Raw genomic sequence first — 26,280 nt, forward strand, 5'->3', positions numbered from 1 at the left:
TTCACCTGTGCTGAGTACTATGAGACATTCACTTCCTTGGTCCTGCTGGTCACACAAAGATCATATTGGTGGCTCTGCACTGGACTGTCTCCAGAAGTTCCCTGTCCCTCTTGAGCTGGGAAGCCCAGAACTGGACACAGGACACTATTTCTGCCTTCAAATCCCTTCTGGATCATAGGAGAAGGAGAGCAGAACCTCCCTCAACCTGCTGGCTATATTCTTCTTGATGCACCCCAGGATGCCATTGGCCTTCCTGGCCACGAGGGCACATTGCTGGCTCATGGTTAGTTTATTGTCAACCAGGACTCTGAAGTCTCTCTCTGTAGAGCTGCTCTCCAGCAAGTCAAACCCCAGTCTGTACTGGTGCATGGGGTTGTTCCTCCCCAGATGCAGGACTCTGCACTTGTCCTTGTTGAACCTCATGAGGATCCTCTCTACCCAACTCTCAAGCCGGTCAACATCCCACTAAGTGGCAGCACAGCCTTCTGGGGAATCAGCCAGTCCTCCCAGTTTGGAGTCATCAGCCAACTTGCTGAGGGTACACTCTGTCCCCTCATCCAGGTGTTTGATGAAGATATTGAACGAGATTGGCCCCAGAACCCATCCCTGTGGAACTTCACTGGTCACAGGCCTCCTGCTTGAGTTTTTCTATGAGGATGTTATGGGAGGTGGTGTCAGAAGACTTGCTGAAGCAGTTACACAGAAATAAAATACTAATTATAGTATAGCAGCTTGCTTCCTTGATGGGAGACAAGTGGGAAATCTCACTGGACACTTTCTTCAAAAAGTTAAATGAGAAAATGCCTTTTGGTGATGAGCGGAAGTGTATGACTCTTCACCAAAACTTTCTTTTCCTTCTAAGCCAAGACCAGAGATGTCATGGGAGCCCTATCAATGTATATAGATATGATCCAGAAGGGATTTGAAGGCAGAAATAGTGTCTTGCCTCTAAAGCTTAAGTGTGTTTTTAGAAAGGCATTATGCATTCCAGATGAAACAGTAGTGCAAATTCAATGCTAACAAACTATGAATAGAAGAAGCTGTTACTGCTTTGTTGATGCAAAATTTCCTCGTACCCCTTGTCCAAGTTGAGCTTTCTTATCATCAGTATGCTCTTATTCTTCGCTAATTAACCTCCTGGGTTTGAGCTCTCTGGCTTTACCCATTGCAATAGTTGAATGAGCAGGTCATTGCCACAACTAAGATTTACTCTTCTCCAGAGTTAACCCATTTATGCCTTTGTATAATCAGTTTTTTTTGTTTCCAATAGCAAAGATTTTAAAGTATTAATCTGAATACTCCCTATTTCTGAATAGTTAAGACCCCACCTTTCAATCGAAGGAAAACTGATTAAAGACAATATTTGTGACAGAGAGAAAAATGATTGTTTCAGGGGGAAAAAAGAATTGTTACTCCAATTTTCAAAACTTTTATCTCATTTTCTTTTTCAGAGGATCATTATTTGTAAAGTGTAATTTTCTGTATAAGCTGTATTGGACTGTGGTATGGTACTGAATATATCATTAATAAATTGGCATGTATCAGTTTACAAGTTCATTTTTCAGAGCAAACTTGGAAATGAGCATATCACCAAGAGTTCAAGCAGAAGAAGGATTCCTGGGAGTGAATGGAGTACCAGTGTGATGTATGATGGTGTCATGTTTGTACTTACATGTGTCAAAAAGCCTGAAACAAAGGAAGTTACTTCCAGTGGAAAAGTAACTGATGGCTTGGTGGTGCAAAATAACTTGTTAAGAGACAGTGCCATTACTCACACTGTATTGTACTTTACTACATGTAAGCAGGTCATCCAGTCAGAGAGTAGGAAACAGTTCAACATGACTAGGAGTAATGGAAATTGCCTCTGGACAGCGATACCTCTTTGGGACTGGGAAATCCATTGAAGACGACTACAGGCTTAAATAAAAATCAATGACATTTCACCTTGGAGTGGTTGAGGTCCACAGCTCTCTCTTCTTGAATTCAACTCCTGTTCTCCAGAAGTCTGAGAAAATAAATGTACAAATGTGAAATGACTCGAAGACAATAAGCTCTTGATGTTAGTCTGACAGTTATCTGAACTAGTAATGGGCTCTCAGACCTCTAATTTGAAGAGGGCCTGCTTTTTATTTATAGCAAGAGTCTGAGCTCAGCTTCTCTTGACAAAGAAGGAAATGGAAGACCTGAACAACTCTTTTTTTCAGCCTCTCTCATTAATGAACTGGTTCTCTGCAAATTGCTGAAAATTCCGTGTGAGGAAGAAGTGTTGGATATGTTTGAGACAGGTTGGAATTCTCAAGTCCTGAAACCAAATGACAACTGAAATTTAAAAAAAAACCCTAAACCCACCATGAGTTCTCCCTGTTAAATTTTTGAACTGCCTTTAAATCTAACTTTTTTTTTTTTTTTTAAGTACTCAGCTGAGTATTTAATGTCTGCACATTTGCTGAAGGAAACCATTATTGAGGAAGTCCTTACAATTTCTGTTTGCATGTCACAATAATTTAAGTAAAAATTAAGAAATTTAAGTAAACTAGAGAGGCTATCATTCTACTGTCCCTGATGGGCAGGTAAGGGCAAAATGAATTTATTTTACAATGACAGTGATAACTAACTTAGTTGCAGAAAAAGCTAATGACTGGCAAGTGGTGGTGAAGTGGAAAGTTCATCTCATGGGAGCATGTTTGAACTCTTTCACACTTTTGACATGCATATCCCTCTATTAAAGCCAAATTGAAAGCACAAGGCTTTAAAAAGAGTTGGGAATCATACCTTAAATTTAAAATACCTCAAAAGAAGTGAGTTTCAGTCTACTGATGTATCAGATCACATACTTCTCTAGTAGACTTACAGCCAAAGAGTGTGTTAATAAAAGGATTCTGAGATCTTGTTAAAGAGTTGAAACAGATTGTTTGGTTTCCTTAATGTGCTGAGAGCTAGAAACTCCCTGTGCCTACAGAGGCACTAGCTGGGCATCCAGCACTAAACTGTGTCAGGTTGCCTTAATTCTTAAAAGCTTACATGTAATCTCTTTCTGAGAATGCTGAATACTCTGTAAATGTGTGACTTGCTGTTTGAACGCAAAGAACTTAGGACACCTCTTCATCTCCTGCCTCTCACAAAGGCCAGGAAAACCCACGTGTATCCATGTTTTGCAAGAAGACTCTTGCCGTGGTTGTGCTTTAGTGGTCTTGCATAGAGCAAGTTTGGCATTTCCACTGCCTTTGGTGAGCACCTGCTGATTTTACAGGTGAAGAACTTTTGGCATGATCTAAGGAAAGCAGAATAAAATGCCTGAAGCAATAGACACAGTTTTGCTCTAGTTTTTGTTGTTGTATTTTCATCTTTGAGCTTTCCTGATGAAAGTATAGCTAGCTTCCAAAGTATTCCTGCAATTGCCATTGCTAGGAGCTTAGAACCAAAGGAATAATAGTATTGATTACAGGAAAAAAAAAAAGTTTTGCATTGTGCTTCTGGAGACCTTGTCTCACAAATGAATGGCTTTTTTTGCAGTAATCACTGGTTTGATGATTCATTCAACATCCAGAAAATGCAACTCAGGACTTGCACAGGTGAAACCTGCCCAAAGTGTTGTTTGAGCCAAGATATGTCTAGCCTTCGAGAGCTGTTTATGTTGCTATTATTTTTCCCATTGCAAGTTTGTTTTTGTCACAAGGTATAATTTTGTGGTGACTGTGGTTTCTCTTGAGAATTATAATTAAGAACGTGGCACAAGGAGGAGTTTCTTCCCCCTTGGAACTGTAAATAACAGATTTCTCTCTTTCTCTCCCTATTTTCAATTTGGATTTGCTGCAGGTGCATAGGGCCACGTATTGAGGACTGCATCGGCCTGATGGATAGGTACTTGCTGAGTGATCGTTCCATGTGTGTCTTCCATCCTCCACGTGTGGACAAGGGCGCATGCGTGTGCATGTCCTTGTGAATGGCAAATGACATCTCTTGTTCTGTAATTGCCTGCAGGTGTAGAGGTCCCGCTAGTCATGACTGCATTTACTATCCATGGACACGACAGTCCACTTTACCACAACATGCTAGGTAACATCCACCACTTTTCCATTTTTGTACACAAGGTCCTTCCCTGGTTACCACAGGAATGTTGTACTATCCAGTTTGTTATGGGGAGAATATAATTTGTCCTTAAGTAAGATATGCCTCTCAACATCGAAATTTACTTTTCCATTTGAAAGCCATCTTACTTAAACGTCTTAGTCATTAATGAAAACTCTTCATTGCCACTGAGTTTGTTCACTTTTAAATTCAAACTGGTTAGTATGACTTCCAGGCTTTTGGATTACCATCCTGAGCTAAGACTGGATGAAAAAATATGTCATTTCAGTCAACTTCAGCTCATTAAGAATTTTACTTAGGGTTTTTTTTTTTTCTTGTCTTTTAAAAAATGTTACTTTTACTTCCTAGTTGTATATCTAATGTGAATATTTCTATTTCTAGCTGTTGAAGGATAACACATTCAGACTTGATAAATAGTGCTCTCTAAATGCTATCAAACGGTACACTTGTTTAATTAAATCAGTAACAGTTCTGACTTACTTCATGGAATAAGCAACATAAAAGACTGACTTTTTCAGTGTTTCAGTATTTTTAAAAATCTTTATGATCTGGGATATTCTTTTCCAGATACTTCTGTGGGACTCATGTTCAGATGTACTCATCCAAACTGAGTTGCCCAGGAGTTTCAAAGGTCTCCAGTTTGTCACCTTTACTCAGAAAATTTACACATTTGTTTGCATAATTTAAAGGGTTTTATGAAACTACAGTGAATGAAGGCCTTGCTGAAGTTCTTTGCTTTAGTAACCAATTTGAAAATAACATGTATTTCATCAATTGGATTTTTAGTCTGCTTTTGAGGAAATATTAAGGGCTTTATACTAGAAAGACAACGTGTTGGCTGTAGTTTAAGTTACAGTGTTACCGACTTCTCACTCTAGCCAGTCAGACCTTGTGCACTGTTTAATTCAAGTGGTTGAACTCCAGACCTTATCTTTGCATTGAAAGTGTCTGGGTAGTAGTAAAGTCTCTGGAGATACTGCCAAATACCCATGGAATGTCATGGAAAGGCTCCTGCTAATCTCAGTGAAAGTTAAATTGGGCACTGTATTTAAAAGTGGGATTAAAGGAGTGAAACCTCAAGCATAATGATACAACACTAAATAAAGTGTTGTCTAGTAGGATGCAAGGTTGAAGCTGTGTGTTAGCAGGCAACACTTACTTTGTTTTTTATCTTGTGTAACTAACTCATAGGTTTTGTCTCCTTGAATCTACTGTCAAGGTAGTAAAGCAAATTATTGAGAGGGTAGAAATGAAAGCAAATGTTTTACTCTGGTCAAGTAAAAAATTTCCTTTTCCATTCAGTCTAAGGGGGAAGACCCTCATAATTCCTTAAATCTGATGGATTTTTTTTTCTTGTTCTCAATTTGTTTAATTTATTTTAGGAAAATCGCTGTACTGTGTTGAAATGTCAGTATGTATGCTTTCACTTTTAAGCCAAAGAAGGAAATTTCATACCTTCATATTTATTAGATTAGTGAAATTGTGCTTTATTTTTTTGTGTGAAAATGTTTCATTTTTGGGAGGCTAAAAATGGGCAAAACTGCACTGGCAAAGTGGGTTTTTTTATTACAATAGAGACATAAACAAAAAATGGATATGTTTCACTTTAAATAGAACCTTCTTTATGTCCCTTTAACAATTGCTTGCTCTCCTTAGAGTTACAAACCCTAAACTAATAATAAATTTTGCCCTTAATCATTGATTTGAATTTATGCTATTGGTGCGAATTGGCAGTGAGTTAAAGAGCATGGTTATCTGCTATTCAGGCAGATGAAAATGAGAGCAGGGCAATAACCACAAAGAGATTTCTCATCTTCCCTGTTTCCACTTTCGTACAAGTGTTGCTTTTCTTTCCAGGTTTGTAGTTTGTAAGTTGGTTTTGCCATGATCCATTGACATGAGGGCTTCTGTACAAGTTTGGTAGACTAGCAAGGGAATTCTTACTGTTGTGTTTAATAAAGATGAATCATATGCATCACATGGCTTATTTTACCAATGACCAGTGAAACTTCAGATTTTCTGCTTATGTTTGGTCCCTTATATTTTGTGGGAAAAATGAAATAAATCGTCACTTTTGGCCTTGCAAACACTTAGGTGTTTGGGTTTTTAAAAACCTTTAACTTCAATAGAGTTCTGTCCAAAAGGACACAAGAAGTCCTTGTCTTTTCCCATTTCCAGCTCAATACCATATATAAGGGCTATTTTGTCCTTTTCCTCTAGATTACCTGATAGGTTTTATTTTTCAAATGACTGTTAGTTACTTGCCACATGCTTGTCACATGCTTGTCTTTTTTTTCCCTGTGAGAACCCACATTTATTTTCAGTGTGTTCAGTTTATCCTCACAAAGGCTTTTGTTGTATTCTTAACTGCCAGGAAAAGTTCAAAACGCAGGAGAAGCAAGTGCCTTTCCTCACAGCTGTCACACACTCCAACTGTATTGATAACATGTTGAATTTACGGTGTCCCTGGTGCAGTGTTGTCTGGCTGTAACTCTTGTTGTTGACCAAGTCAGTTTGCTGAGCAGGTTTTCTGACTGACATCTTCCTGCTGCTCAGATGACTCAGAAGCCTGAAGGAATGGGACAAACTTTGCCAGCAGAGAATTCCCCATGCCATGTGGAATCCTTAGCTGGTATCTAACTAGCTTCTTAGGCTTTCTTCCTTCCTCCAAATCTCAGCCTAGGGACCAGAGAGTAGACAAGAGCCTTATGAGTCAGCTTTTCTCACCGGCTTGCAGCTTTTCCTGTTGTTCTCTGCCCTTTGGAGGTGGGGAGAGTAGGTATTAGATTATTGCTGTAAGACTTCTATTTAAATTCCCCCTTCTATATCAACCTTTCCTAAAAATCACCCCAGCAAAGGTGAAAAATAGGTGAAGGCTAGAATTTCCCAGAGTGCCCAAAGGAGTTAGTACCCTTCTTTCCCACCCCTCACTAGAATGATGCTCCTCCTGTCAGTATTGTCTGACAGCTGGAGTCAGTGTTTTTTTATAGTGGATCAGCATGCTTGTTAGCTCTGGAACAAAGAGCAGAAAGAAGAGTTTGCCTGCCTCGAATATTTAAATAAGCATTGTCTAAAATGAAGGTTGAAAAACTGTACAAATAATACTGTGCAGTTCATTAAGAGAATTACTTTAGGCAGTTACAAAAGGATGGTTCTTCTGTGCAATGCTGCTCCCAAGTCCACCAGAAAAGTTTGACTAACTAGATTATTGAAGCTGATCTATGCACAAGGTTTTTACTCTAAGTATGATTTTTGAATGTGTATGATTCATTCAGCTTAACACTTAGAAGAGATCATCAAAGGAATGAAGTTTCTGTTTTCTGGTGTGTGAGAGATTGCAAATCTGAAGATGTGATCAGAAGTGTGTGGTGGATATGATGGTGAAGAAATAGTACCTTGATTGGTTTGAGTGAGCTGATGTCTCTCACTGCTTATGCCCTAAGAAAATTTCATTCAGATTTCTCTTTTTAACTAAAAGAAACTAATTACCCAAGACCACCATTGTCAAGCGGTTACATAAAACAGTGTGTAGATGTTAACTCAAATTACAGTCCTCATGCTTTATATCAATGGCGGATGTCCTCTCAACAAATTATCTCATCCTAAACAAAAAAGCCATTTTTATGTACTGCGTGTGTGTACAAGAGCTAATTAACAGTAAACCCAATGTAATGCAGGCAAATCCTTTCATGGCTGTTTTGTATCCCTGCACAGTATGACTTCAATAGAATTTCATAGCAGCTCTGAGTAGATGATGGGGAAGGGAAACCACCACTAATAAACTACTAATGTTCATTGCTTTTATGGTGCACTGTTCTATTGCTTGGAGGAAAGTGTTCCATATGCTCTGTATTTTTATAGAATAATTGTAGTCATTCTGGAGGGGAAGAGGAAGAGAATATCTGTATAAAACAGGATCTGTGAGTACAAATTAAGCTGTGTTACTTGGTTGGTAAAAGGTGCTACTCTTGAGGGACTTTTAATATGGAGCTTTCTGATGCTGTGTGAGTACAGAGCACTTAAAGAAAGAGATCTATTTTTATTTTTTAAGAATCAAGACTAGGAAAACAGTCAGTTTGTTGACCTGCCTCTGTGGGATGGTCAGAGCCTACCCTTGATTGGTTTAGGACAGACTGAGAGAAAGCCCTCTTCTGTTTGAGAACTTGCTGCTACTGAGCAGATTCTCGAATAGACTTTGCTGTGAGCACTTTTATTGTCATGTTTCATTGCCTGGAGCTTTAGGAGGAATATATTTTGAGAACTCATGTGACATGAATGAAAGTCACCACAATGATTTCTTTGAACTCTTCCACTTTTTATCACTCCTACTTAGTAAGACTTGTCTATTTAAGAAGGAGGCTAAGGCAGCTTTTCCTCCTTTTCTGCTCTACAGATCTGACCACAGATAAAAAACCTCTCATTGTGTTAAAAGTTCTCTTCTATAACACATTCAGAAAGATTTGACTGGGATCTGCCAGGGCTTCTAGTTCATCTGCTTTACTCGACATGGCTGACTGGTGGGGTCTCATAGTATGGAAGGATTTGGTAGAATCTGCTACTATAGAGAGAAGTAAACTTAAGATTGGAAAAGTGAAAGAACTGGAAGCAATTGCCACGAAAGTGCTTTTTAAAATCTGTTCTGTGGCTTGGTAGTTTGAAGGTCCTGTTGAGAGTGCACAGGATACAATAAGGCTGGAAATCTGATGTGTCTAGTAGTTTGATATACAAAGGGTAGAATATGAGTGAAATACTTTTGCAGTACATTGAGTTTATTGATAATGATAGACCATGTTTCTCAGCAGCTGTGCTCATTTGATGGTAATATTTGTGGTTTCACAGTGATGCACACTAAGCAAAGAAATGCCACAATGAGGTTTAGAAGTTGACTTAAAATGTCTGCTTGTGGGTGAGTGTGACAGTCCTTATTGTCTCATTCAATATTTTCCCAGCTCTTGTGTCTTCTTCAGCTGTAGAACTTTGCAGCTCCGAGGCTTACAAAGCAAACAAGGTTTCTTGCAGAAGCAATCAGGGGCTTATACTTGGTGTGCTTAGCACAAATTCCTTGTACCTTGTAAACTTCCTGTCAAGTATTCATTAAGTCTTGCCTCTCTGTGTCTTGAATACAGGGTCCAAATTGGTGAGCTGTGTACTTGTGGGCAGCCTCACCTTAACAGAAAACTCTCAGTTTCATGAAGAGTGTCATGGAAAATACACAGAATGCACTAAACACAATATTTACAGCCACTGGAGTTTGTTCTGGTCATAACCAAATTTATTACGAGAGACTTCTCAATAAAAGTGAGGGGTTTTTTTCTTTGCAACCACAAGCTCCAAAATAATTTTTCAAACAATTTTAAAAGAAAAAAACAACAAACTTTTGTTTAAAAAACCAACTAAGTTTTTACCAAAACCATGAGCATAAGAAGTAAGAAGTGGTTAGGCCAAAGATGATAGTCACTGCTGAAAGACAAGAACCGTTAGGAAATTCCAAATTGCAAATGATTTGTTAGAATGGAAAACAACAAAGAGCTCTATTGCAGCAGTCACTGCTTTTATTTCTTATTAGGCTACATAAGCCTTGTGTTGCATGTCTGCACTGGTTTGGCTATGCAATAATACATGATGCAGAAATAAAACTGTGTCATGAGGAAGTGACCTTATTATAGAGCAACAGTATATATCTCTCCAGTCGTCAGTGGGTTTCTTTTATGGCTTGAAATGAGGATTTAATTTAGATTTAACATTGTTATAAATTAATTATCTAATTATTAAAAATACATTTGTAGAGCTTTAGAAATATGTAAGATGTAGAGTTGTTTAAACCTCAGTGAATGGTTTCTTAATAATTCATTAATATTTAACATATAATAAATCAGAACCAAAGCTCTCAGTGTTACTTCCATTCTGCCTGCATAATGCAGGATTTGGGCTCCTTCCATTTAGACAATTTGCATGACAAGTGTATATGAGTTCAGAGTCTGGCCAAGACTTAATTCTCTGCATTCTGGCTTAGTCACCCTGACCTGATGTCAGATGATAAAGGAGCTGCAATTCTTTCTTAAAATGGGAAGCTCCTGTTTGGAGTGCTTTAAGACAATATATTAGTAGTGGTGTGCTGCTGTTGTCAGCATGTATACAGTCAAGTCCACGTAATTAGATCTCTTCAGATGAAAGTATCTCAAGCCATGCGGTCTGCTGTAGGTAAGGAGTGTGTTTGCATTTGAGATAGATTTATTCCTCAAGTATCTATAAAGTACACTTACAAGAATATCCCCCCATGCATAATTCATTATTGCCTATTTAAAACCTATTTAAAACCTATTTGCCTATTTGCTGGAATTATCAAGTGTAGAACACTTGATGCAGATGAGAACTTGAAGTTTGCAAATGACATTACTTGATTTTGTTTGTTTTTGTTTGTTTTAAATAAAAAAAAGTGTAAATTCTACTTTTCACTTAATTTGCATCAGTTTTTCCATCATTAGAGCAAAAGTGGTGGATAACTTGATGGTAATACAGTTCATAGTCATTCTTTTTACAGAGGTAGAAATACCAACTTTGCATCTGATAGGCTATTTTCCAGTTTTACCAGTGTGTAGCCTGCAAACACCATGGTAAACTAATAAAATAAGCCATGGGTTTGACACAATTAACAAGCTTCTGTCCCTTGGTGCTATATATCAGAAGATGTACTGCAGCAGTTACCAAAGGTGGAAGCATTACCACAAATGCTAGCAATGATGTAGGAACAAACTGTTAGTAAATCGAGCCATCAGACTAAAGTAATCTATCTTACAATTTTTTTTCCTCTTGTCATGCTATAAAGTGAAATAACAGAGTAGGAAAATGCCTTGCAAAAAGCCCAAAGATACAGATAATTTACATGGAGAGTTTCAAATAACTACAAAGTGTAGTGGGAAAGGGGGCTAATATTAAGCTAATTTCCTATGTAATGCCATCTCTGTTAATTCAGCCTACTTTGTATCTGTTTTCTGTAAAGCAGAGTTATTTTTCCTCTCTTTTGCCTTGTTACAATAGTAGGGGATACTGTTGAACAAGAGTTTAGACCCTCTACCTTCAGAAAGACTGATTGATTTCTCAGGGCTGTATATTAAAGAGGCTTTAGAGAAGAGCCACCAGGAATAATTAAAGCTTTGTACATTGGGCCTTATAGTGAAGAAGTTTGGGAGCTCAAGCAGCTAAAGCTTATTTTGGCTGAGGGTTTAAGTGTGGAGCCTGATTATCATCTAAAAGTACACAAGGAACGAAAGTTTTCTTGAAGATGGCTCTGGTCTAGCAGGGTGCAAAGGATGTTAGAGTGTCTGTGAGATAATTAAATGGATGACATCCGAGGAAAGATGCATTCAAAGCAGAAAAAAAATCAGTGCTTTTCTAATGAGGATTATTAATCCTTGGAGTAATTTTTTTCCAAGTGTGTTCCTATGTTCTGTTCTCCAGCACTACATTTGCAAAATAAAGCCTGGAACTCTTTCTTGCAAGCAGGATGAATTTGTGCCAAGCCCATAGACTGTGACATACAGATGCTCAGGCCAGAGGATTTTGCTGGTTCCTCCTGTCATTGTTTAAAGTGTGTGACATAATCACATCTGTGATTATAGCTTTCAGCTGCAATCAGCTTTTGGCTCATGCTCTAAGATTACGACCCAAGGTTCCTCCTTTGGATTTTGATTCTTAGTACCAAGTTGAATGCAGACAAGCAAATCTAGCTGCTGAATACTGGGCTTTGGTTCTTTTGAAGTGACTTTACACAAGGTTTCTGTTACCCTGACATATCCCTGTTTGTTATCAGTTAGGTCAGTTAAAATCTGAGTTTTCAGACTGTCCTTTGCTATGAGAGGTAAAACTCATTCAGATCTTACCCATTTGACTGAACTCTCTTGTATCCTTCTGTAATCACCTGAATGGGACATTTATTTTAAAGAGTATAATAGCATTTTTGTATGTTAGGGGTTTGGCATTTGTACTTGATGTCATACAACTCAAGGCAAATTGTTTGCAATGACAAGTTTCTCGGCTAACAACACAAATTTGAAGGTCTAATTTATCCATCTCTATCAGGTTTTCTAAGCCACTGGCACTAGCATGGTACTTAAGTATCTTATATTGTTCTGCAGTGCAGACTCTATCTTTTTTCTTTTTTGTCCTCCCCTCTTCTTCTTGTCCCTCCTTCCTTTCCTGGAAGATGCTTTGGTGGAGCTGCATCTTTGGTACTATGAAGTTCTTGAAAGAGAGGTATCTAGATATTGTTTTTATTTGTATGCAACCTCTGAAAGTGAGTTTTCTTTAAGGAAGATGGTACTTTTGTCAAAAAACTAAATGCTTTTTTCAATCTGATGTAAATTTTTAATTACACCATTTTAACACACTGGTGGACAAGCTCTTTCGCAGACATATTGGCTGTTTAATCAATAGAAGATAATAATAGTTACTTGAGGTTGACTAAATGATCAAACAAGCAAGGAAAGGTTGTGTGATCATGTGAAAAACAGGTGCTGGCTGGTTCTGACTGAGCTTTTCATTGGTAGAGTTTTGTGAGTTGTTACTGTGTATTTGCTTGTTCTGGAACATCTCTGGACAGAGTTGATAATCTCTCATTCTGAGTACTTGTGGCATTCATGGAGAAATTTGAGAGCAAATTCAACTCTGTTGTCAGGATGAAGGCCTACATATGGTCCAGTTCATGATGTAGTCTGTGAGTTGTAAATTACATAAAGTTTTTCTTGTAGTACTTGCAGGAAAATTGTGTGAAATGCAACCAACCTTTTAAGTAAGAAGTATGAACTGTTTCCTCAAATAATTTGCCTTCAACTTTGATTGCTCTGCCTGTGTCATACAAACCATCAAAGCAATATACCAAGGTGTTACTTGCCTCTTAAAATGCTGTCTTGGAGTTTTATTACATGTTCTTATTTTATTTTATGTTACATTTTAATTCATAGGTGTCTATCTGTAGTAAACCTAATAAGGTTCAGATATATCACTAAAATTAAGTGGCACAGATATTTCCTAGAAGACACAGAAGCTGTAAAGAAACATGAGGCAAGTGAAAAGAGGAAGTGACAGTGTAAAAGTAGAAGCAAAAAAAAATGACAGAGGGTATGTTTTTAATCATTTGTTGCCATTTGTTTTGCTCTAGTTAAAACTGTTAAGGTTCAGCCAAGGTAGAACCCATAGACTTGATGTCAGTGTTGCTGAGTATAGTCTTATAGGTCATGCTGAAGAAGAGATAAGGCATTGGGATCTCTACTTTTGGCAATATAGCACATTAATCTGCAAATTAATCTGAAAATAATACTGGGAACATGGACCATGATATACAAATCCTCTAGGCCAGTGATGACCTGGAAGACTGGAAGAAGGAGGACTAATTCTAGCTGGGCAATTCACCAGCATGGAATGGCCAAACTTGTCTCTTCTGAATTCCTGATAGGCTTCAATCAACCATCAGGATATTTTCAGTTCATTTCAGTGGACTCTGTATCAGTGGATATTGCTTTCTTTGAATGAATAACCTTCCTTAAAGGAAATGTGCACATTTCAGAAATAAATGATCTCTTTCCTTGCTCTCCATGGTCTGATGTAGGAGGGGAAAAAAAAAAGTACAAAGTATTCCTACGTTACAAAAGGACCACTAGTTTTTAATATGCATAGTCTCAATCACAGTAAGGACAATAGACAACAGATTGAAGAGGTAATATTCTAGCTTTAAAATAGTTCCATCTCCTGTAGATATGTTTTTCCTTCTCTTGTGGTAGTGATATTGTCTGCTTCTAAATGACTTGGATGCAGGCTAAGTTCGGTTCTATCTCGGCACTTCAGCCTTGCATGAGCTCTATTTGCTTTGATTTCTTGGATCAACAAGTGGATCAGGCTCCAAATTCCAAACTTCTGGGATGTTTGAGTTCCTTTTAATCTATGGGTTTTTAAAATAAGGGAATTCTTTGCCTTTACAGAAAAATCCCAGTGAGAAAAAGGCAATTACTGAGAAAGCAATCCAAAGCCAAACTGCTGTAGCAGTATGTTGGTGTCTTTTCTCTCTAGCTGGTTTTGTCAACCCTTTTGTGCTCTTTTCACTTAAACACTTCAAATTAATGTATTTTCTAAGTAGATTTGGAGACAATTGCTCTCTCTCTCTTACCAAAGAAGTGAAGAAAAAAAAGAAATCGGAACCTTCTGTTTTCTTGAGCCCTAATAAACTTCAGAAGCTGAGAGACTTGGAAGGCACAAAAACTCAGCAGGATTCACTTCCTGAGATGCTGGTACTTGGATTTAGGGGCTTGATGGTGAGGGCAGAGGAAGGGGTTTGTAGCCAAAAGAGGAAAAAGAGATATTTAAACTGGATCACTCTTTTCCCAAACACTTGGCCTGCTCTGTTCTGGTAGTTAGCAGCTATTGGAAGAGGAGTATTTTTGACATTTGGAAGATGTCTAGATAACACAGTATCTGCAATAAATTCTGGAATGTTCTGTCATGCTGAAATTTGAGAGAAGGAAGAGATTTTTTTTCCTAAATTATAATTTGCCTTTATGTAAACCATACTGTACTGCAGAATAATCACAATAAAACAGCTGTGGTAGAGCCTAGGTTACTCTGAGCAGTATCCTCACCATGGACACAGGCAGTTTTTCTAATCAAGTCACATCTGTGACTATCAAGATGATAGGAGATTGCTGCATACATAGACACAAAAAAAATCATCACTAGAGCTGAGAATATATGATGAGGATAATATTCACAAAGACTGGTTTCTACAGAGACTGGTTTCTCTTGGCTCGCTTTACAGACAGTGGAGTGCAACAGATTCCTTTGGGTGGCTGTGGATACAGAGGAGAGTAGTGAAAGTGGGTGGGTTCAGAGCTTTAAAGCTGAACCTTTTTTTCTGAATGGCCTCTGGGAAAATACTGTCAGTGGGATGATGACTAGGATTAAGAGGAGTTGCAAGATACATAACAATTTCTCTCCACTCTGCTTGGTAATATATGAACTACCAGGAAGTGACTGATAAGTTACAGACATAGAAGAATTTTGGGGCATATGATTGTATAGGATATGATCCTGTATAAGCCTTGTGTCAGAAGGCCGATCTCAATTTTACGTGAGTTTTTCTGCATAATCAAATGGGATTTTCTAGTGATTGATATAATTAGTGTAGGATATTTAGACAGAATGCTGTCCTTGTAAAATTATAGTGATAAATCTGAAAACAGCACTCAGTACTCAGAAATAAATTCCTTATACCCTGCTCTTTACTTACCTTGGATTTTCCTTGATATTTATGAGCACTGGCTGTATTTATTCCTTTCCGTGCTCCAGAAAGATAAATTCTACATATTAAGATCTCAAATGAGGAGTAGCTAAATAAGGAATGTGTTGAAGTTAGCAGCAGTGTGGCTATTACTAGTACTCTAATAAATGTCTCAAATGCTGTATTTTTTATATATATTTATACCAGTGCAGAATGAAATGTTAATGTGGTGGTGTTACTATTTAGATTTAGACTTTGAAGGAAAAATTTGTAAGTGTGTGTGTATAAGTGTGAATGAATGTGGGTAATACATGCAAAAAAGATAAGTGTGTATTTCCAAACACATTCTTCTACAAATCCTCCATGCACTCTTAACTTCAGTCTCTGACATAAGTCCAAAAGATGCTTTAATGCCACTGCTTGTTAAAAACCTCAGCTGAAACCCATGTAAGCTCTACGTCTCTCACAAAGCAAGTGATTGGATATGACAAGGAATGTGAAGATTGGGAGCATAGCATGACAATTCTGTTCTCATCAGCTTATCATTTCCCATTTTGCTTTGATGATTTGGTTGGGTTTTTTTAATTCTCTTCTGCCAGTGTCCAGTGCTGAACCTTGGTCTGACTGTGCACTCACGTGAAGAGGCTTTTTGACCTTAGTGACATGGCTCATGGGAATGTAGATGCAGAGCTGGACCAGAAATAATTAGAAGTTAAAGGTTCCCATTAGGTTACAGAATCTGTTCTCACAGAGGAGAAACATAAAGACTTTGGAAGGAGGGAATGCAGGACAGAATCTCAGAGTTGCTTCCCAAAAACAGTCCTTGAAGGTTCCCTACTGTGAAATATGGCTGGACCTTGTAAAAACAAATGCTCGCTGCCCTATATGTTTTAAGGCTGGAACAGGAAAGAGTCCGGTGTTCAAAACCACTTAGAGAAAAAATATGCTTTATATTTCTTGAAGCTTCTGAACAATTACTCTCAGGGAAGACTGGAATTCCAAAAAACAATCCAAAGAAGCAAGTATAAAAAGAGAAATCAATTCATTTTCAAAACAAAGGTTGATGATTTGTGAAGTAAACTAAAAATTAAGGATATGGGGTAGAGAAGTCTTTTCCTTGCAGCTTCTTAAAGGTATGCAAAGTGCTTGTGCAGTCAGTCCCACAGGCAAGATTTTGTTTAGTCGTGTATGGGTTTGAGTATTTTGTATGTTAAATATCTCAATTTCAGCAAACACTTAATTGAAACTTAAGTGAATTGCAAGCACTTTCCACTGGTGGAATTTGGAAAGTATTTAAAATAAAATATCCCAAGGAAGAGTACGGTATTCAGACAGGTTGCCTTCTCTTGGTTATTTAAAATACAATTATTTCTTCCTGTTGACTATTTTTATGGATTGATTTATCAACCAACTGAAGTGAATTTTCCTCTGTGTCCCATACCAAATATTGGATACTAGAAGTTGTAAAGAGCAAAGTAGTGAATGACTAATTAATCATGACTACGTGTCCTCAGAGGTCTGATTGGTTTTCCCATCTCTGGAGTATACACCTATCTACATAATTGTTTGTTAACTGTAAAGAAAATTGCCATGCGTCAGATTGAATCAAGCTGCCATCTGAAATGTTAATGATTCCTGTTAATTCCAAATGCAATATTCACTCATCTGTACAGTCACGGGTGGAGCAAAACTGAGGGCAGGTTGAAATAATTTCTGAGCCATTTAGGCTCGAGTTCAGCCATCTGCTTGAGAAGTTGTACCGGTACAGGGCAAAGGTAATTGGCCTGTGTTCTCCTAGAACACATAATAAAATAAAAATGCAGCAATGAAGAAAATGTTATAAAAATCTGCCCTGAACACCTATTGCAGAATGAAGGAATGTACTTCCCCAGTTTCAGTGGCCAATTTTGTGCTAGGATTTGTACTCTCTATGTGACCGAGCTCCTATTGCACGTTTTGGCTACCTACTGGCTTAACACGGGCACTACCTTGGGTTTCTCCAGCTCCTCAAGCAATGTAACACGCTCTGCCTTAGGCTTTGTTGCTCTGTGGTATTTTGGATTTGACAGCTAACAAATAGCAAGCAGACAAGGTAGTCTCTCAGCATATAGTGTCATACAAGAAAATACACTTTATGTTGAGAAAATCATGTTTTCTTCTTAGTAATTTCATGTACACAGGCATAATTGTAGATTCAGTTGGCTGCAACTGGTTGCAGAGAAGCAGACTGAGTTTATTGCTTCTAACAGGAATGCTTTATGCAGAGAGAAACTCTTCGAGCTAATGTTGATGGGTTTTGTTTCGGAGCAGTCCCATCAGTGCCCATGGTCATTATGGGTCCAGTTTCCTTTATTTAAAGTGAAATATTAATCTTCCCAAAGAAAATGGAAAATATGACAAGTTTATAAAGAGGATTGTTCTTCTATTTCATGAACTGGCCTCACTTGTGAGTCCAATCTAGTGGATTTTACTGGCTTTCTCTCGCAGACAAATCAATCTACATTATGTGGGCCTGACTTGGCATATTTTACAAAGAACACTAATCTGTTTACTTAAAGCACAAGCCTCAAAATAAAGTCACTTTGCAAGTTCTAAACAATAACATTCCTTTTTTTATGAGTAGCAGAAAAGAAAAATCTCAGCCTAAAAATACCAGGGATGCAAGAAATATTAGATGTGCTTTTCAGTTTTACAGGGAGAGAATCCTGCTAAAAGCCTCAGTATTGATGATGTAATCCCACAGATTTCAGTATTTATTCCCAGTCAACTGAATTAACAGGGAGTTAAAATTAGGAGTTCTTAGTAATTTATGGTGGAAAGTGAAATGTGATTGCTCTCCTCAATTATGCCATTTGTATTTAAAGAAATCCATTCTGCACTATATGCTTAATAATAATAAAGATGTCACAAATCTGTAATATATATTAATGTATAGAATTCTAAGTTGTATCTATTTTCAAAGCTGTACTTAATATTTTCTTTCTTTGTTCTCATTTATTTTGCTGAGGGAGATGAGGAATCTTACCTTTTAAAAGAGAGGCATAATTAAGACACACTTTCAAAATTCAAGGCATGCACATAATCTGTATCTTGGTGGTTTGTTTTCAGTTAACACTGATAACCAAAATATTTGCAAACTTTCAGTAAATAATGTCACCATATTTTAAACATTTTTATATATCTGAACTGCGTAATTGCTCTCAACAGCATGTCTTGGTTAGTGGTTTACTGGTGGAAGAAAGACTGTATGTTGTTAATTAGAGTCTGCAAATCTCTGTTCTGTGCATGTTCTGCTCATTTGAAAAAGCCAGTGAAAAAACTTTAAGCATACAAATAATTTTATTATAATGATCTAGACTTGCTTGAGGAAGGCTTCAATATAGGAACCAATGTGGGTAAGGAATTTTGACTGAAGCTATCTGTCAGCATTAGCCTTGTCCAAAATGAAAATTGTGTTTGATGCTTAACTGTTGAATGGACCTGGACATAGCCTGCAATGTTGTAGTCATTTTGCAGATTGAAAATTTGTGGCTACAACTGTCACCAGAGTTTAACTACAGCCTGTTGACAGTACAGTACAGTGGAATGCAGTTTTCCCATATCTAGAAGAAATGCAGAATTAGTACTAATGGTGAGATCAGCTGTGAGTTACAATTTGTGTTTATGTGTGATAAAAACTCATAATCTGTACATAAATGGTGAGTTTTGTCAGTGTTCAAACACTCTCAGATTAGGTGGAGAAAGCGGGAAGAGAGCCTTTTTCTTGAAAAATATAAAGCAGAGCGTGTGTCAGTGTGAATAATATGAGATGAATTTTTCTTACCTCCGGGGAGTACTGCAGCAAATGCCAGGCACTCTGGAAGTTGTGGTTGTAGAGCTCTGCCAGGGGAGTGCTGCACAGCAGAAAGAAGCTATTAAAACATACACAAATTTGCTTTCCAGTCTGGATGTTTATCTTGTATATTTAAATATTAAGATTATCATTCCGTGATGAGCAGAATCCATTTGATCTCTAAAAGCACAGCTTCAGAGTCAGCTGAAGTCCCCATTGATGGAAAGGATGAGGAATGCAGAACATATCAATCATCCATTGGGAAAAAAAGAATGCCTTGATAACAAAAATTTTCAAGTGACTACTTAGAAAATATTCAAGGTTCCAAGGAGTCCTGGTTGGATATATAGATAAAACTCCAAGGAGGGGAAGGTTGAGACATGAACTTAAAGCTCTCAAACAGCTCAGGTTTAAAGTTCCGTTTATTTACATATCATTAGGTGGATTAATGCCCAAGACAGAAAAACAGGTGTTCTTTCTTAGCTTTACTCCATGGACCACACTTCTATTTCCTTTCTCCCCTTCTGTTGTACTCTCCGGTTGAGTATAAGACCACGTACCCATCTAAATCAGTAATTAGGCTTTAAGACCTGGTCTCAAAGTACCGTGGGAATTGCAGATGTTTTGATGTTTTGGAATAGATGGAATGATAGGAGCTCCCCTGTTGAGCATCCTTGCCCCTCTTGAAATACTATCTTTGAACTGTTTGTCTCAATTTTGGTGCGTGGGAGTGGGTGTTACACACTTCTAAATATGAAAATACAGTACATGTTTTAAAAGAAATATCTATTATTTATTTCTCCTAAGGGAATAGCAGACTTTTACTTTCAACTCTTAGCCACAGATACAGAATTTCCAGTTTAAAAGACAGGATTTTTCACATGTGATTTTTTTTCCCCTCCCACTGCTGCCGCCTTTTCTGATCAATTGTGTATTCTGTCCTCAGCTGAGGGAGGGGTGGAGAATAGCAAATTAATTACATGAGGCTGAATTGTGATTCAAGGCCATATTTCTTGGACTGCTAAGTCTGTTTTGGTAAGCATAAAAGCCCACAAACACCTAGCAGAGACTGTTTTCATCCTCTCAAGTAGATTTTCAGTGTTCAAAGAAAAGTAGTGGCTGTATCAGGAGCTTCCTGTTGAGTTTGTGGTGGAGCTGAAGGAAATGTGAGCTATGATCAACTTTTGGCTGCCCATTATTTATGCTGGATGGACAGGACTGATGTGGAACTATCTCTCTTTGCTTGACTTAGGCTTTCTGAACCCTAACAGAGAAATAGGGTCTCGGTCCTTTAAAAATTTCTTTAACAAAACGGAAGGGGTTGATAGTGAAATTTTTGTTTCTGCATCAACATTGCTGCTGTTAACTGTCATGGAATTGATTTCAAGTGGCCAGTAGTCTGAGGTGGGCAAATGTAGCGAATTACATTGACAGCGGTGACTGTGGGACAGTAACGCAACAAAAATGTAAGTGGATTAAATCCTTAATGGCGCTAGAAATAAGGAGATTTGTGTGTCCAGCTGTATGTGAAACTGAAATGTTGCCTAAGTGTATATGCAAAAAAAAAACCCCAAGGATTGGATTAAAATAACAAAATGGGAGAAAGGTTTTGTGTCTCCAGCAGCATCACTCACTGATCAGCACCAGCTTGCAGGAATCTGTGTTAAACAACCTGTACAATTATGTAAAAGAAAGATAAACAGTATGTTAATGAAATTCAACAGAGTATTAATATTAGATACTGCAAACATGAAAGCAGTAGAGAAATGATACAGGAGAATTGAAGATATTAGCAGAAGAGATAGAAAAGTAAAATTAACCTAATAGACTTCAGTAAAATAACCCAAATGAGGAAGGTGACACCCATAAAACTGGGCTTAGAAATTAATCTACATGTGTTTGGAAATTCCAGTGATGTGCACTGATGACCACAGAAGCCATTGAAGGCAGTGATTTGTGGTTTGGTAGTGTAGCAGATAAAACACATGATTGTTGACTCTGGGGCTTAGCTCAGTAGCAGAGTGAGGAGAAGCTGCACTATATACACTCACAACCATTTAAGTGTGATGTTTGTGTCTGTCATGATTTTTATGCAGGGACGGTGGACTTAGGTGTGAAGCCCTTTCTAAAGTCAATGTGAGTTGTGATGGTAAATGAAAAAGATTCATTTTGAACCCTTGTACTCTATGACAATAAAAGGGTTTCAAGGAATTTTACTTTCTTTGCTTGTTCTTATGTCTCCTTTGGAACTGTTTCCTTTTTACTGTCTATCATGTTAATATCATTTGAACTATTTTTAGTGTACACAGTAGCATAAAACTCTAATTGTTTATTTTGACAGCTGTTAGGAAAGCTATAAATACACACTTTAAAGCCAAGAGATATTCTACCTGTTTTGTCAGTCTGTAGTTTGGTGGTGTTTGTTAAAAATTAAATGATTGTTCATACAGCATTTAAAAAAAAATCTCTGCTTTTACCGCTCAAGAACATGAATAAGTACTAGCTCCATAGAAGTCTTTTGTTACTCAGAATTTCCATCAGCATCATGGAAAGCACATGCAAATGAAGAGGAACATTGTTTTGGGTGGATATGTCAGTCCTTTAATCTGAGCTGGTGTGACCTACCCTAGGTGGTCCTGCTCTGGCAGGGGGGTTGGACTAAATGATCTTTTGAAGTCCTTTCCAGCCCTGGAGATTCTGTGAATCAGCAGAGTAGCCAGTGGGATTAGAAAGGGCAACGTGTCCAAAGGCCAAACTAGATGAAGGGTCTCTGGCTGAGGAGTAGGTGATACTGGACTTGTGTTTACCAGATATTGTAATCCATTTCACAGCCACACAACATTCAGCTTCCGTTATTTGCAGACTTTATGTTTTCTGTCTTCAAGTCTTTGAACTGTAATCGGCCTCACAGTGTTCTGCAATGTTAATGTGTTTTTCCTGGGCAAACATGATAGCAGTGCTTTAAACACAGTGCTTTCATAACTGTATGTGAGAGCATGAGGTTTTGTGTCTGTGAACATGAAACAAGTGACACAGTAGAACTGGATCTGGAGGCTGGAATAGCTAATGACTTCAACGTCTAGGCTAGCTCTAGTCTGGTCATGTGGACCGTAATGCCAGTTAAAGATTGGAGCACGTTGGGGCACCCCAGAAACATGTCTTCTGGTTTGTATCTGAAAGGAATCCAGGTTGTGTGCTTCAAGACCTCTCTGAACCAAACTGCAATGACAAGGGACAGTCAGGATGCCTAAGAGATGGGCTTCAAAATGAGTTTACTAGTAATATAGACACATACCAAACCAAGTTCAGTGACACTGCTTGCCACCACTCTGCTCTGTGATAGGAAATAAAAAGTAGGGTCAGATAAATCAATACATCATTCCCGTGGGAGACTCCTTTTAAATATTCAATAGCTATCTGGTACAATTTTATTGATAGGCCATACTATATCTTCCATCAGCATTCAGACATAACTGAGGAAGGCTGTTAAAGCATAGCACTGATGTTTCCACAATCTCAATATGAATTGACCCATTTCCCCTACTTAGCAGGCAGTGGTTTTGGCACCTTTCACATGCTGCAGTTGTCATGATGTCTCTTTTTACCCATCTTGTTGGCTACTGTCTTGCCATTGTTGGAGGGACGTTAAATGCTGTGAGTATGCTGATGTTGGTAAGTTGTTAGTATGCTGTGAAAATGCCTCATTTAAGGTTCCGATTTAGAGGCTGCTGCCTGCTCTTTAGAAGTGGAGAGAAAACTGAGTCAGAGCACCTATTGCTTTGACTTTTTTTCTTTGGAGGGAGCCTACTTCTCTCCACTGACTGTGTAGGTGATCTCCAAATGTGGACTACTAAGTCAAAAAGAGTGGCTCTCTGAGACATTCTTTTTGTTGCCTGTATAGTATCTACCATGATACCAGTCTACTATATCTTATCACTGTGGAAAAGAAAAACAGTAATTGTAGCCCATGCTGCTTAGAAGCCTGGAGAGCTGAAAGGAGTTATAGGAGTAGAAGAGGGACAGCAGATCTTGTGCAAAAGCATAGCCTTGTTTGACATTGTTCACAGGAGTGTTTTTGGCTCCATCACACCAATCTTTTGGTCCAGGATTTGGCTGTGCTGAAAAGACATAGCAAAAGCAGATGGGCGCAGCCATAACCCCTGACTACAATGTAATAGTAATGAACCAGAAGTTCCAAGAGGGTGCATGGTTCTAGTCAAGAATTATGTTGTTTAAATATAAATATCCTCTACTTGAGGAAGATACAAGAGTATGATGCCTCCAAATTTGTCTACTGATCATCATGTTTGAAGTTGTCTCTCATTTCACACTTGGGAAGGCACATTATATTGTTTGGGAGTTTTTCATTAGCTTGTTTTCCCCTAAACACACAAGCTCATGAGTTAACCCAGATGGAGCCAAAGAGTAAGCACAGTTCAGGGTCTTGCAGGATAACTGCAGATATCTGTATCCTCATTTTGCCATTGCAGTTTTGCATTTGCCATCAAAAGTGCATGTTGTGTCTCCTTGTCCACACGACTCCTCACATGTGCATGGCAGTTTGAAAAAAGTAAAATTGGTATATTGATTAAAACCAAGAAAAGTCATACCATGTGTTAATGTGTTTCCTCTGCCTTCCATTTGGACTGACTTAGAAATTATGATTAAAAGGCAGTTAATAAGCTTTCCAAGTGATCGTGTTTCATGTTCCCAAATATTCTTTGATCTCTCACTCTACCTAATAATAAAGCCTCTGATTCTCATTGCTAGAACCCCTCTGATTGCTGCGGGAGTTATTGGTGGCCTCTTCATCATCGTCATTGTGGGCCTGACGTTTGCTGTGTATGTTCGGCGCAAAAGCATTAAAAAGAAGCGAGCATTGCGAAGATTCCTGGAGACTGAGGTGAGTGTGTGATTCATTCTCACAGAAAGATATGCAGAGCTGTTCTGCTTTTATATTAAAGATGTTCAGGACTTCAATCCAGTTACGAGAGAAATCTGCAGAAATCCTTTTACTAACTTCTGCAAGACAACACTGATGGAATGAACGAAACTATTTCAAGATGTTAGTTTTCTGTACTTATATAAATTCACAGCTTCTGAAGACCAAGAAAGATCCACATGATCACAAAGTCATGTTCCACCAGAATTTTGAACTCTCACCCTGCTTTCAACTGAACTTCTGTCTCATTTCATCAGTATAGTTAGCAGCTCTCATACTTAAGTAGTGCAGGTTTTCATCCATACTGAGTTCAGTTTTTAAGACTTGGGTAAATTCCTTCAGTGAGCTCTGATGCAAGGTTAAGCTCATCAGGAATATTTAACTGCAGGGACTGTCACTGTTTTTCCTAATGACTACAATGCCTTTGGGGTCCAGATTTTGTCAAAGCCTGTATCCATGTTCAGTAATAATGATGTATTTTATTACGCCAAGATACTTCCCAAAGCTTAACCAAATGAAGTTCTTAGTTCTACTGTCAAAAATGCACAATGGAGCTGTAGGAAAGAGGCTGTGCCCACTCCATCCTGCTGTTTGAAATACCAGTAGTGGAGGGGGCAATCTAGGAAGTATATTTAAACATAACATTAAATCGTTACCTGTCAGCTACAGCAAAGGTGATTACTATTATCTCCTCAGACCTATACTTGAGATACTTTGCAAGTGATGATCTTTTTAGAGTCCCCCGTTGTAAGATAATAAAGCTTGGGAATACCGTTAGCTAGTGATCCTTTGGTAAGGCTTTGTTAACAATGCTGGGTTTTATTCTGTTCCAAAGGTTCTGCTCCCACTCATCTCCACTGTAAAGCTTGGAAGCAAATGATTTATGCATCCCCAATTGGTTTGCCTAAGTATCTTTGTGCTTGGCTAGAATTTGTGTTGCTTGTTAAATACTGTTCACATGTACAGAAAGCTTAACAATATTTGGTGCCATAAATCTTGCTATTGAATTAGCCCCTACTTATTTTAAGCAGCAAAATTTCTTTGCATTTGCAAAGTATGGACCTTGAAGTCCAGCTAAAAGCTGTGTCTGACAGTAGTTTCTGAGAGACCAAGGCCTCCTACTGAACATGTGGGAAACCCGTTGTCTTGGCATAGAAACTAAAGATTAAATCAGGAGCATCCTGAGGTAAGCACACAAGCAACTATAACTGATCTCCATTTCTAGCTAGAGGCTGTAACAGACCCATTCTTTTTGTAGATTATTCTCTGTACAACTCTCCAAGCACTTTTTTAGACCCCCACAACAGTCCCTGCCACACCTGTGTTGGGAGACTTTGGAACAGAAGCTGTTTTCACTCTTTACAAACTGAAAATACAAGAGTGTACTACCAGTCTGTCTACTCTTCTTTTATAGTAAACCTTCCTTCTTTCATAGTGTAAGTACCGGACATCTACAGTTGAAAAGAGGAAAGAAATCACTATAAAAAAGTACAGCTGACAGATGGCTTTGTTATGTTTTCTTCTGCCAGTAATTTCTGGATACTGGTATTTTCACCTGAACAAAACTAATTAGTCTGGTCAACTAATTAAGTAGTTCATGCTGCTCAAAGAGCCATAGAAGCAGTTCTGAAACTGCAGAGCATGGGGCGTTTAGCCTTGTAAACAAACGACTTTGAAACACTGCAGTGGTTTCAAACCAATTTGAGTAGTTTAGCCCTGAATTATTTTCCTCATCTTTTAAAAGCACAAACTATTTTTCATTGTTTAGAGTATTGTCCTTTTCATATATTTTTAGTTTATATTTAAAGAAGCACTGTTTTTTTCTGGCAGAGTATAACATTGAAATCTGAGAGCATTTTTCACTGAATGTGCATTGTGACTCATTTAGAAAGTTTCTTGGGACACCTTGACCAAGTTGTTTGTTTAATTGTGCCCTTTTTTCCCCCAGTAAATTAGTGGCTGTTATAAATTAGAGGTCTGCTATAAGATGTTTTCTCCTTAAAGCTTTCCTCCTGTGTGATATAGCAGCAGTTCAGAAAAATAATCCTTTCCTCAAAACAGAATAAGGTTGTGATGAACCATTAAATCAGAACTATTAGAAAGAAATATGGCCAACTTTAAAGACACTAAAATGGACAAAAATAGAATGTG

At 38.0% G+C, this 26,280-nt stretch overlaps 1 protein-coding gene across 1 annotated transcript in view; it reads left to right on the top strand.

Annotated features, from left to right (window-relative positions):
- ERBB4 (erb-b2 receptor tyrosine kinase 4) overlaps nucleotides 1-26,280 on the top strand; it is a 422,209-nt gene that overhangs the window by 268,617 nt on the left and 127,312 nt on the right. Inside the window, exons 17-18 of the mRNA XM_062001955.1 lie at nucleotides 3,982-4,056; nucleotides 23,958-24,090. Of these exons, the coding sequence (XP_061857939.1) occupies nucleotides 3,982-4,056; nucleotides 23,958-24,090 (208 nt within the window). The remainder of the gene's footprint in view (nucleotides 1-3,981; nucleotides 4,057-23,957; nucleotides 24,091-26,280) is intronic.

Source organism: Colius striatus, chromosome 9, assembly GCF_028858725.1.
Source record: "Colius striatus isolate bColStr4 chromosome 9, bColStr4.1.hap1, whole genome shotgun sequence".
Classification (NCBI taxonomy): domain Eukaryota; kingdom Metazoa; phylum Chordata; class Aves; order Coliiformes; family Coliidae; genus Colius; species Colius striatus.